At 44.3% G+C, this 12815-nt stretch overlaps 1 protein-coding gene across 3 annotated transcripts in view; it reads left to right on the top strand.

Annotated features, from left to right (window-relative positions):
- DHX35 (DEAH-box helicase 35) overlaps window positions 1-12467 on the top strand; it is an 81635-nt gene extending 69168 nt beyond the window's left edge. The window contains exons 20-23 of one of the 3 annotated variants that reach the window (XR_010344543.1): window positions 860-931; window positions 3511-3622; window positions 11261-11510; window positions 11592-12467. Coding sequence is in view for 2 of the 3 variants with exons in the window: in XM_064382434.1 (XP_064238504.1) it covers window positions 860-931; window positions 3511-3622; window positions 7430-7492 (247 nt within the window). In the remaining variant the exon portion in view is untranslated. Of the gene's footprint in view, window positions 1-859; window positions 932-3510; window positions 3623-7429; window positions 7537-11260 lie in introns of those variants that run through there. The other 2 variants (XM_064382435.1, XM_064382434.1) reach the window with 2 other exon arrangements.
- The last annotated feature ends 348 nt before the right edge of the window (window positions 12468-12815 follow it).

Consider the following 12815-nt stretch of genomic DNA (forward strand, 5'->3'; position numbering starts at 1 on the left):
TTGTTTGAGATCCTCTCCCACCCTGAGTTGTCTGTATTTGAGGTCTGTATTTGTGGTTACATTTGGGAGTTGCTTAAAAGAGAAAGGCTTTTCTTGCAGTGGCCTGAGATCTTCCGCAGGGAGTGTTGCCAGCTTGTCATCTTGATTGCCCCCCACTCTCCTGGAGAGTTAGCAATTTCGACTGGTGTTTTGAAAATTCTTTTATCAGTGTCCTCAGCAACAATGTTGGGTGGGCAACATAAGAGATTCCAGGCTGGTCATTCCTTTGAGACAACATTTAGTGTTGATCAGCTCACCACCACCTGGCAGGCCAGCCAGGACCCCAGGACACTGGATTTATTACAGCGTTGACGAGGCGCTCCATCACAGCACTTGAGGTACTTCCCACAAGAAACAGATCATTCTACTGAGCTGGAATTGGAAGAACTATTTCAGAGAAATTAATAGTCCAGTATTGAGCTTTCTTTTTTCACTATCACTGCATTGCCCTGTAATCATTATCCTTAGTATTTAACTTTGCTTAATAGATAAGCTTATAGAATAAATCACATGTATTATTTCTCTCAAGCACCTGCAGAAGATGAATGTAAACATAGGCAGAGCATTTTATTTCTAAATGTTTTTTCTAAGTGTCCACATGTTGCTTTTCTCCTCTTTACTTTTTCACATGATTTATTCTTGATTTCTGGGGTGGCAACAGGGGAGGGATGAAGAAAGATTGCAAGAGAAGATGGAGATAATTGTTTTGCTTGTGACAAGTTCAGTCTGCATGTTTCTTTGGTAATATTAAAAGTCTGTGGGCAGGTCTTGCTGTAAATATTTAAAGCGTGCTTCAGACAAAATTCTTCTATGTTGCAAGGACTATCCGTGATGACCACGAGCTGCACATACACCCTGCGTCAGTCCTCTATGCAGAGAAGCCGCCTCGCTGGTAAGCACATCCTGCTGCTTACCTGGTGCCTGCTCTGAGCAAGGCCATGTTCTTGATTCTTTCCCGTAAGTGTTTCTTGACATTGCCCCTAGAATTTCTGCCCTGGGCCCAGTGTGGCTCACGCCTGTAATTCCAGCACTTTGGGAGGCCGAGGCAGGCAGATCATCTGAGGTCAGGAATTCAAGACCAACCCGGCCAACATTGTGAAACCTCCTCTCTACTAAAAATACAAAAATTAGCCAGGCGTGGTGGGGCATGCCTGTGATCCCAGCTACTCGGGAGTCTGAGATAGGAGAATAGCTTGAACCTGGGAGCTGGAGGTTGCAGTGAGCTGAGATCACACCACTGCACTCCAGCCTGGGAGACAGCGAGGCTCCATGTGAAAAAACAAAAACAAAAAACCCATCAAACTTTTGCTGTGGCAGAGATATCCTTAAGCAAGCAGTGTTTTGAAAATTTATTCGGCAAACGTTCATTTTCACCCACTGACTGGATGCTGAGCCCTGCACAAGGCACAGCTATGCAGAGATGAGTTGGGATCCCAGCCCACGGTTCTTTTTTTTTTTTTCTGAGACAGAGTTTCGCTCTGTCACCCAAACTGGAGTGCAGTGGTGCTTCTTGGCTCACTGCAACCTCTGCCTCCTAGGTTCAAGTGATTCTCCTGCCTCAGCCTCCCAACTAGCTGAGACTATAGGCATGCGCCACCATGCCTGGCTAATTTTTGTATTTTTAGTAGAGATGGGGTTTCACTATGTTTGTCCAGGCTGGTCTCCAACTCCTGACCTCAGGTGATCCGCCTGCTTTGGCCTCCCAAAGTGCTGGGATTACAGGCGTGAGCCACTGTATCTGGCCTAGATAGGAAATTTTAAAGACAACAACAATTTACCCTTCTCCAGTTGGAAGATGGAAAAGCCTTGGGAAAAACGGTGTGAAGAGAGGGAGAGAAGATAGCAGTAGATTTGAAGGCAAAAAGGTCTGTGGTGAAACACTTTGAACCCTAGACCTGCGGCTTTCAAAGTGTGGTCTGCAGCCCAGCATCAGTATCACCTGAAAACTTGTACGAAATGCAGATTCTCAGGCTATGTCCAGCCCTACTCAATCAGAAACTGGACTAGGGCCCAGGACTCCACTTTAACAAGCTCTCCAGATGTTTCTGTTGGGCAGTAAAGTTTGAGTTCTATTTCCCTAGACTAAGGAATCAGATTTATCCTGGAACCAGTGCAGACCTAGAAGTTTCTTAGGTAGAGAGCACCTTGGTTAGTTCTGGGTTTAGAAATGTTACCCAATGACCATAGAAATGTGGCCAGGGTATGCATACTCATGGTGCAGGATAATTTGAAGAGTGCCCATGCCTCTAATAGCACTTTGGGAGGCTGAGGCCAGAGGATTGCTTGAGGTCAGGAGTTCAAGACCAGCCTGGGCACCATAGTGAGACCTCAACTCAAAAAAAAAAATAATAATAATAACCAAGCCTTGTGGCACATCCCTGTAGTCTTAGCTATTCAGGAGACTAAGACAGGAGGATGCCTTAAGCCCAGGAGTTGAGGCTTCAGTGAGCCATGATTGCACCACTGCACTCCAGCCTGGGTGACAGAGTGAGACCCTATCTTTAAAAAAATTATTTTTTAAATCAAGACAGATGCAAAACCTCAGTTTTAGATTCTTTTTTTGCTGACTTTTGGGTGGTTAAATTTGGGAGTTGCTTAAAAGAGAAAGGCTTTTCTTATTTTTGCTTCATTCCTAAGGAGCTGTGAAGGGCAAAGCAAGGTTGGGGAAATAGATCCAGCCTGAAGCAGCTCCGTACCACTCAGGTGGCAAAGAACGTGCTCCCCCTTCACAGCCTCTTTGCAGGGGGCCCTCCTGTTTCCTTTCATCAGCTGAGATTGATTTACTGGTTTTTGAGGGGTGGGCAACCACAGTGTGGCTGGTGTGTTTGTAGTTACTTGGGAAGCCCTGAATCAGCACTTTGGATGTCTCAGTAACTAAGATCTACTAATATGCACACCTAAAACCTGCAGACTTGGTATTATGCTCTTGGCTCTTTGCTTGTCTATTAACTGAGCCTCAGAAACATTTTTCTCCTTTAAATAAAGGTATAATTTATTTACAGTGCAAGATTAGTTTTGACAAATGTATATACCCATGTAACCTGCACCCAAATAAGTTATAAAATATTTTTATCATTTTAGAAAATTCTTTTGTCTGTTTCCAGTCAGTTCCCAGCCCCTTTCAGAATCAGGCAAACCTTTGCCTCTGTTTCTGTATTTTCTAATAAAATCATTAGTGTCAGTTCAGAGTTCTGTAAATGCAGATGAAGGATCCAGAAAGGTCCTTTGAGGATAACTGAGATGTCCTAGAAGTCAGTTAGGACTTAGAGTCTCATCTGAGAAATGAGCATGCCATTACCCAGCACATAGGTCATGAGGCTTTGGTGAGCAACATAAATGCATGTGTTTAGCATAGTGTCTGGCACATAGAGTAGAACCTGCTAAAAGTCAAAGGAAACAGTGTGTCGAACTGTGGTTCGTGACTATCATCATAAGAGGGGGAAATTAGCTCATGTTTCTTTCTCATTTCAGGGTTATCTATAATGAAGTTATACAGACCTCCAAGTATTACATGAGAGATGTGACTGCCATTGAATCGGCCTGGCTGTTGGAGCTGGCTCCACACTTTTATCAACAAGGAACGGTAGGAATGGACAGAGACCAAGCCCCAGCCACCTGTTAGCAGCCTCTTCATGTTTTTAAATGTACTTTTTTCCTACAATTTAATGTCCTAAGTGTGTTCCCCCTAGTGGTGCATAGAGTGGAAAGGCCATTACCATATCCCCAAAACATTCTGGGAAAGCACTCTAGTGTTTAATTCATAGTGAAGCACAATTAAAAATAAATCCCCTTAACCTCATAAGAAAAAGAAAAAAGGTATTTTCAGCACTTCTCTCTCCTTTTGCTCTTCCAAACTTTTTCTAAAGAAGTCACATCACACTTTGGATCCATGTTAACAAGGAGTGGCACAGATAATCTCTGATGAGTGTTGCCTCACAAAGACCATAAGCGAGTGTGCAAGCTTACGCCCCAGGTGCTTTAAACCCATTGGCGGGCGATGCTGGGCACTATTCTTGTTGCTATCCTTTGGACAAGCCCACGTGCAAGACAAGCAGGGAGTAAGCATTTTAGGTCAGATCTAGAGTTTTATTTGCTCCTTTATTTTTGAAGAAAATGGTTTTTATTCCTTGCAAAATTCAAAAGGCCATACATTCTAACACGATTTTTTGTTTTTTTAAAGATAGGGTCTTGCTCTGTCACCCAGGCTGGAGTGCAGTGGCACGATCCTGGCTTACTGCAGCCTTTACCTCCTGGGCTGAAGCGATCCTCCCACCTCAGCCTCTCAAGCGGCTGGGACTACAGGTGCACACCACCACATCCGGCTAATTTTTTTTTTTGTAGAGGCAAGGTTTCACCATGTTGCCCAGGCTGGTCATGACACCTGAGCTCAAGCAGTCTGCCCACCCCAGCTTCCCAAAGTGCTGGGACTACAGGTGTGAGACACTGCGCCCAACCTATAACACGATTTTTAATTGGGAGATGTTTATATTTGGAAGGCTGGGAGGTAAATGAGAGTTTACAAACTTCTGGTTCAATTCAGCCCATGGACCCATTTTCCACACTGGAAACACACAGTGTTTGTTCCACACTGACTTTGATTAAAGTGTTTAGTGCAGGCCGGGTGCGGTGGCTCAAGCCTGTAATCCCAGCACTTTGGGAGGCCGAGGCGGGTGGATCACGAGGTCAAGAGATCGAGACCATCCTGGTCAACATGGTGAAACCCCGTCTCTACTAATACAAAAAAATTAGCTGGGCATGGTGGCGCGTGCCTGTAATCCCAGCTACTCAGGAGGCTGAGGCAGGAGAATTGCCTGAACCCAGGAGGCGGAGGTTGCGGTGAGCCGAGATCGCGCCATTGCACTCCAGCCTGGGTAACAAGAGCGAAACTCCGTCTCAAAAAAAAAAAAGTGTTTAGTGCAGTTATTTAAGGTAATTATTAATATGGTTAAATTTCACTCCACTACCTTGGTATTTGTTTCCTACTTGTCCAGTGTAGTTTTTGTTCCCCTTTTCCTCATTTTTACTGCTGCTTTTGAATTAATGAAATATTTTTAAAGTGTCTTATTTTACCTCTTGTAATGGCTTTTTATACCTGTTGGTTTATTTTTGTGTGGTTTCTTTAAGATTATAATATGCATTCTTAACTCATCATAGTCTATCTTGAATTACTAATACTATGCTACTTAGCTTATAAGAAAACTACAACAGTATATTTCATTTTCTCCATCTCATTCTTTGAGCTCTTGATGTCATGTATTTTATTTGTTTGTTTTTTGAGACAGAGTCTTGCTCTGTTTTCCAGGCTGGAGTACAGTGGCACAGTCAGGGCTCCCTGCAGCCTCTGCCTTCTGGGCTCAAGCAGTCCTCCTGCCTCAGCCTCTTGAGTAGCTGGGACCACAGGTGCATGCCACCGCTCCAGCTATTTTTTTATTTTTTGTAGAGATGGGGTTTTGCCATGTTGGCCAGGCTGATCTGAAACTCCTGGGCTCAAGTGATCCACCTGCCTTGGCCTCCAAAGTGCTAGGATTGTTGTCATATATTTTATTTCTACATGTGTTTAAACTCCATGATACATTGCTATGGTTTTTGTTTTAAACATTGTCTTTTTAAGATATTAAGAAACAAGAATAAAGGTGTTTTATGTTACTCACATATCTATCATTCTTCATACCTTTGTGTAGATCCAAGTTTCTGTCTTCTCTTTAGCCTGAAGAACACCCTTTGATATATCTTTTACTGCGTGTTTACTAATGAAATATTCTCTCAGCATTCATTTATTTGAAAATACTTTTATTTCATCTTATTTTTGGAAAACACTTTTGCTGTATAGAGTTCTAGAGTGAAATCTTTTGTTTGCTTTTTCTTTTTAACACTTTAAAGAGTTCATTCCATTGTGATCTGGTTTGAATTGTTCCAGAGAAAAGCCAGGAGTCCTTTTCATGGTTGTTCCTCTGTATGTATTAATAATGTGTCTTTTTTCTTCGTCTTTGAGTTTCATCAGTTTGACCTATGGTTTCCTTTTCTTTGTGTTTATCCCACTTGGAGTTCAGTGGCTTATTGGATCATTGGGCTGATTTTTAAAAATCATATTTGGGAAGTTTGGGATTGTTACTCTTTAAAATATTTTTTCTGCTCTACTATTTTCTCTCTGCTCTTTCTGGAATGCCACTTATGTATGTGTTAAAGCACTTGATATTGTCCTACATGTGGGACAGAGGCTCTAATTTTTTTTTCCCTGTGCCTCAGTTTGGATAGTTTCTCTTGACCTGTCTTCAGTGGCCAATCTCCCGTTAAGCCCACCAGAGAAATTTCATTTCAGTTATTTTTCCATTGTAGCATTTTCATTTCTTCTTTTGTTTATTTCCTTATTTAGAGTCTTCATGTGTTCACTTACTATGTCCATCCTTTTCTTTAGATCTTTGAAGATATTTGTAATAGCCGTTTTAAAGGGCTTACATAGAATTCAACATCTCTGTCATTTCTGGTCTGTGCTGTCTTCTGGCTATTTTTCCTCCTTGTTATGGGGTCACATTTTCCTGCTTGTATTGTCTAGTAATTTTTTGTTGTAAATTACTAGACAATACAAAATCTCTAACATCTGACTGGATGTTAGAGATGCTATGTTGTGGACAGTCTGAATTTTGTTTTTTGTTTTTTTTCTTATAGAATGTTGAGTTTTTTCCTGGTAGTCAGTTAATTTACTGGCACATCAGTTTGATTCTGCTGAGCATTGATTTTAGGCTTTAATAGGGCAGGTCTAGAGTACCTGTATGCCTAAGACTGATGTCTCAGCTGAATGGCCAGGATATTCAGCGGAGTCTTTGCACTCTGAACTCTGGTGCCTCCAGCATTGTGCAGACCTCCAGAACCTCCATCTCAGCTTATAACTCTGCAGTAACTATTTTCTGCTAGAATTCTCTGCTTTATCGAATCTTGGCCTGCATATATGTAGCTTAGACGTAAGATGTAAGAGTACCCAAAGACGTAAGGGTAGCCCTATGTAGATTTCTGGAGCTCCTCCTTTTTGATGCCCTGTCCTGCAAGTTCCAGCTGTCTCAGCGTCCCTATAGTCTCATCTCTGATTGCTCTGTTCAGCCATATTATTCTCTGTTTAGGATTTTCCTCCCTGTGCTAAGGCTTAGAGACCCAGGCAGAGACCCAAGACGAATTTGGAGCTGACTTTGTTTTCCTTTTTTTCTTTTTCTTTCTTTTTTTGAGACAGGGTCTCATTCTATTACACAGGCTAGAATGCAGTGGCGTTATCATGGCTCACTGTAGCTTCGACCTCCTGGGCTCAAGTAATCCTCATGCCTCAGCCTCCTGAGTAGCTAGAACTACAGGCGAGTGCCACAATGCCCAGCTAACTTTCTTTTCTTTTCTTTTTTTTGAGAGAGCCTCAGTGCAGTGGCATGATCTTGGCTCATTGCGACCTCCACTTCCTGGATTCAAGTGATTCTCCTGCCTCAGCCTCCCATGTAGTTGGGATTACAGGTGTGTGCCACCATGCCTGACTCTTTTTTTTTTTTTTTTTTTGGTATTTTTAGTAGAGTCAGTTTTACCATGTTGACCAGGCTAGTTTCAAACTCCTGGCCTCAAGTGATCCACTCACCTCAGCCTCCCAAAGTGCCGAAATTACAGGCATGAGCCAGCAGGCCTGGCCTGAGCTAATTAAAAAAATTTTTTTAGAGATGGGGTTTCACTATGTTGCCCAGGCTGGTCTCAAATACCTGGGTTCAAGTGGTCCTCCTACCTTGATTTCCCAAATTGCTGGGATTACAGATGTGAGCCACCATGCCCACTAGTTCCCTTTTTATTTTTACTTATTTACTTTTGAGACAGAGTCTTGCTCTGTCACCCTGGCTGGAGTGCAGTGGCACGATCTCCACTCACTGCAACTTCCACCCCCGCCCCTCCATTCAAGCAATTGTCCCGCCTCAGCCTCCCTAGTAGCTGGGATTACAGGGATGTGCCACCATGCCCGGCTAATTTTTGTATTTTTAGTAGAGACGGGGTTTCGCCATGTTGGCCAGGCTGATCTCGAACTCCTGACCTCAGGTGATCTGCCCGCCTTGGTGTCCCAAATTGCTGGGATTACAGGTGTGAGCCACTATACCCAGCTCCTTTTTAAAAAAGGATCACAGCCCTGTGCTGTTTGTGGCCTGAAAACACTTGCATTACATATTTTGCCCAAGTTTACAGCAGAAGGGAAAGTCTGAAACCTTTTTCTCCATTAGGGCCAGAACTGGATTACACAGTGTTTTCAAAGTGATACTTGAATTGATTGCCACATTTAAAAATTGGGAGATTTCATATTAAACATGAATTTTTGGTTTGTCTTGAAAGACATGTTTAGTCTGGTAGCACTAGGCCTGAGTTCCTACCTAGTGGCATCATAGGGGCTTAGGGATGGCTGCCTGCTGTCAGTGACATTCACAGGGGCTTAGGGATGGCTGCCTGCTGTCCGTGACATTGCCGGCTGCCATAGTCCCACGTCACATGCTTACTTGCCTGCTCAACTCTTGGAGACATTTGAATTTGTGACCCTGTAAATGGAAGAATCTCCTCATCTCTCCTGCCCCACCAAAGTCAAAGGAAATTGCCCTTTCAAAATTTATAATATTTAATTTTTATCTAATCAAACAAAAACCATTTCACACCTTTATAGTTCTTCACACATCCCAATTCTGATATTTCAGCTAGAAAGATCAGCCTGCAAGGACTGATAAAAATGCAGAGTGTGTTGTCTTTGCTGAATTAGGTTGATAAGAATAAACCTGTGGTGAAAGAAAGTCTTTTCCTTCAAAACCTCTTAAGTGGAAAGCAGCAGACTTTTGGGAGTCCAGGAGAAGGGATCGGAAAGGTAAATAGAGGTTAAAGAATGGTGCAGTGGTCAAAGTGCTCGTTAAAGTGGGAAGATGCAAACACTCAGAGAAGGATAAGCTTGAAATTGTCTCGGATTCATTTAGACTCTTGGAAACAGAATTAGCCTAGAAGCTGAGTCATTTTCCCTTCTCAGCTCAAAATTCCAGTTTCTTTAGGTCAAACCCACAAAGTTAAAGAGCAAATAGATTCAGGAGTTTGAAGAAAATGACAAGCCCAAATCGTTTGTCTCTTCTTTCCAAATCACTTTTTTTTTGCCCATCCCCTTCACTGTCATCAGAGTAGTTTTAGACAGGCTGGGACCTTTAGAAATCACCTAGTGCAGCCAGGTGCGGTGGCTCACGCCTGTAATCCCAGCACTTTGGGAGACCGAGATGGGCAGATCACTGGACGCCAAGAGTTTGAAACCAGCCTGCCCAACATGGTGAAACCCCGTCTCTACTAAAAATACAAAAATTATTCAGGCATGGTGGTATGTGCCTTTAATCCCAGCCACTCAGGAGGCTGAGGCTGGAGAATCACTTGAACCCAGGAGGTAGAGGCTGCAGTGAGCTGAGATTACGCCATTGCACTCCAGCCTGGACAACAGAGCGAGACTCCGTCTTAAAAAAAAAAAAAAAAAAGAAATCACCTTGTGCAACAACCTCATTGTACAGCGATGGTCCTAAAACCACAGAGAAACGTGTCGTTTCTTAACTGTATAATCTAAGGGCACTTCTATTAACTTGTCCAAAGCAGATTAATTTCTCAAAGAACCTCCGGATCTGCAGGGCCTGCCCATGTATGGTAGATGTTCTTTTGTTGAATGCAGTGCAGCACCTCGCAACCATCACAGCCCACAGATCATTCACGGCTCTGTTCCTGGCACCTTTGGAGACTTTCCATCACCACTGTTTTTTGGAATGTCGCTCTCACTCTGTGTAGAGGCCTGAAATGGTTCAGAGTCAGCTCTGTTTATATTCAACATTCTTCCCAGAAACAAGCACCAAAAATGGCCCCACAGGCACAATGGCGTCATCTCCCATCCCCAAGCTAAGGCCGTGGATATCTAACATTAGCTGTATGGGTCATACCAGGTGACATGCAGAGAGGAGAGAATGCAGGGAAATTCAGCAAGACCTACAGCTAGATGGGGAAGAACAGGGTGACCTATTCAGAGATTTGTCTTCTGGCTTTTAAATTATTTTTCCTTATTCTCAGAGATATCTTCATTATTAGGGAAAACCCTTTTAACTTGGCCTTTGCAAGAGCCTGTAGTGGTCCTTCCTCAGGTGTAAGCAAAGAGAAAGTCTGAGTTCTTGTAGCTCATTTAGACCTGGGTCCCATTCACTCTGTTGTCTCTCACGTCATACCGGATGGTGCGTTGTGTCTTTGTTCATGTCCTCCAGGGCCTGCAGTTCTTTCTGGGGGCGATGCAGCTTGATGTTGTGAGGCCGTATGGATGTGCTAAGAAATGGGCACACTGGCCCCAGAGCAGAGGAGTTGGGGTGAGCATTCTCGTGTGGGACTCTCACTGTGTGTTAGGTGGCATGGCTCGGGATCTCTTGGTTATTGATGATTAGTAATGAGCTGTCGGGTGTATCCCAGTTGATGAGTGGAGGGAGGTCTTTTATTAAAAGCTTATGTGCACACATTGCCTCAAAGACATATTTAAGGATTTCTGCCACTTTTGGCTTTACTTTGCAATATAAAAAATACTTTCATGATGCCTATGATTGTAATGTTGTACTTCATGTTATTCATAATGGTAGAAAGTGACATTTCTGGAAAAACGAAATGTGTCACTAGGAGGTGTGTTTTCTATCTGTCTTCCCAGCAAGCTTGTACCCTCCATGTGGGCAGGGACTGTGTCTTTATCTCCATCCTTGAGCATGGGTACCTGGTGTGTGGGTACCTGGTATGTTGAGATGCTTGAAATGGACTTCCTTTTTCCTAAAGAGCGGATACCTTTTCTTGACTATTGTCAGGAACTTCCTGGAGATTTGAGGTCACTTCCAGCCTGAGCCCAGGTGTCTGGCTGCAGTGCTGTCCTGTAGGCTGGGGCAGAGAGAGAGAGCCGTGTCTCAAAAAGAAAACCTTTCCTTGACAGCTTCCGCAGAGCGCTGTATAACCAGGTTCAGCCACGGTGGCTTGGGCCTCAGGTTGCTGGCGGCTGACTTAAGGTCTGCTTCTTCATTGGTCACTTGGGCTTTTTCCTTCCAGGCTATTTCATGAGCGGCACAGCATTTACCGGGAAGGTGTGGACCAGATGGAAGATTTGATGTGGTCATTCATATGGGGATCATGTACAGTCTGGTTTGTCTAATCAACCCCAACTATAGTGTCTTCTCTTCTCTTGCAGCACCTGTCCCTGAAAGCCAAAAGGGCCAAGGTCCAGGACCAGTGAGAGGATCCCAGAGCTGTGGCTGCAGGGACTGCTGGTGTCCTCTCCCCCATGCTGCTGCCCCTGGCCCCAGGCGGGGTGAGCTGGCACCAACTCCTGTGGAATGTTCGGCTGCTCTGAAGGGACTGCAGCCTGTTCATTAGCCCTTCCTGCTGCCCACAGCATTTGCATCCTTGCTGGGATCCCGGAGGACTTTGTGCATGGACAGGTATCCTTCTGTGCTGTAGCAGGCAGAGGGGGAGCTGGCTCACTCAGCACTCTCACTAACCCGGCATGCCACTTCCAACAGGCACGCAGTCCTGGCCAGCTCTGTGGGGAACAAGGAGGAAAGTTAGCCACTGAAGGCCGAAGCACCATGTAGGGTAGACGGAGGGTTTGCTGGGCTGGCTTTGCTTTCCCTCCTGGGGCCACGGCTCTGTTAACCAATGAGGTACGTTGCCAGGTGTGAACAAGTGTGTATCTACGAAAGAACAAAACACTGGGGATCTCTGCCAAAACCACCAAGGGGCATGTCTGACGGGCACAGGGGCTCCCAAACCCAGTGGCTTTTGTCTGTCTTCAGCCCTTGCCCCTGTTTATCTGCAGCCAAGAGCCTTGCAAGGGATTGGTGATTGACAAAGAGGACCCGTGCGCTGTTTTGTGTTGGCTAAGGATTACAAGTGGGCTTAGCGTCCTGTCGGAGTGCAGTGCCAGGTCCCGGTGCCACACTAGCTGAGCACTCAGGAAAGTTCATCAGCTCAGATCCCACAGGGCCTCCTCTTTAGCAGGAATTCACAACAGTTTAGATGCTCTAAATTTCGTAGCTCAGGAACATAACTGGTATATTGGTTTCTTTGTTTGCTTGGTTATTACTGCGACAGCACTCGGGGGCAGTTCTTCCAGCAGGCACTGGTTTTGTTGCCCCAGGCTGCTTTGCTGTGACGATGATTGCATTTCAGCACATGCCAGATGCAGATTTTTTCCCCCTCACTGTTCCAATGACCTTTATTTTAAAAACACATAGCTTGAAAATTTATTTTTGTACTGATATTAGTTTGGATGTGCCACTTTTGGCACCAAACGTGTATGTCATTTTTATTTCCATTTTATAAACATGTAAATAATAGTATTAACTTGTTAATAATAGTAAACCTTTATACCTAAAGTAAATGTATTCCCTCCCATACCTGGTTCTCATGGTCTGTATGTTAACATGTTCTAGTGAATTGTTCAGAGTGAGGGCCTGACGTTAGCTAAGAAGCCTAATGCTGTGGCATACATTTAGGGAAGCCCCTAAAGCAAGGTGACGTGACTGAATGCCCTGGGACCTGATTAGAGTAAACTGTGGGGCGTTTAAAGGAAGTCCCAAAGACGTGCTAATTCTTGCCAGTTTCCAGATGGGATCTTCCTGTAGAGAGGTCGGAAACATTGTTTTTCAAGTTTGACTTTAGGGCTGTGGCTGATCCTGATAAGCTTATGTGGTGGTGGAAGGGGGAGAGCTATAGGGTTCACACCCTCAGGTTGGAGACCAGAG

This window comes from Aotus nancymaae, unplaced genomic scaffold (genome assembly GCF_030222135.1).
Source record: "Aotus nancymaae isolate 86718 unplaced genomic scaffold, 86718_ANA_hifiasm-v0.15.2.pri h1tg000029l, whole genome shotgun sequence".
Lineage (NCBI taxonomy): Eukaryota > Metazoa > Chordata > Mammalia > Primates > Aotidae > Aotus > Aotus nancymaae.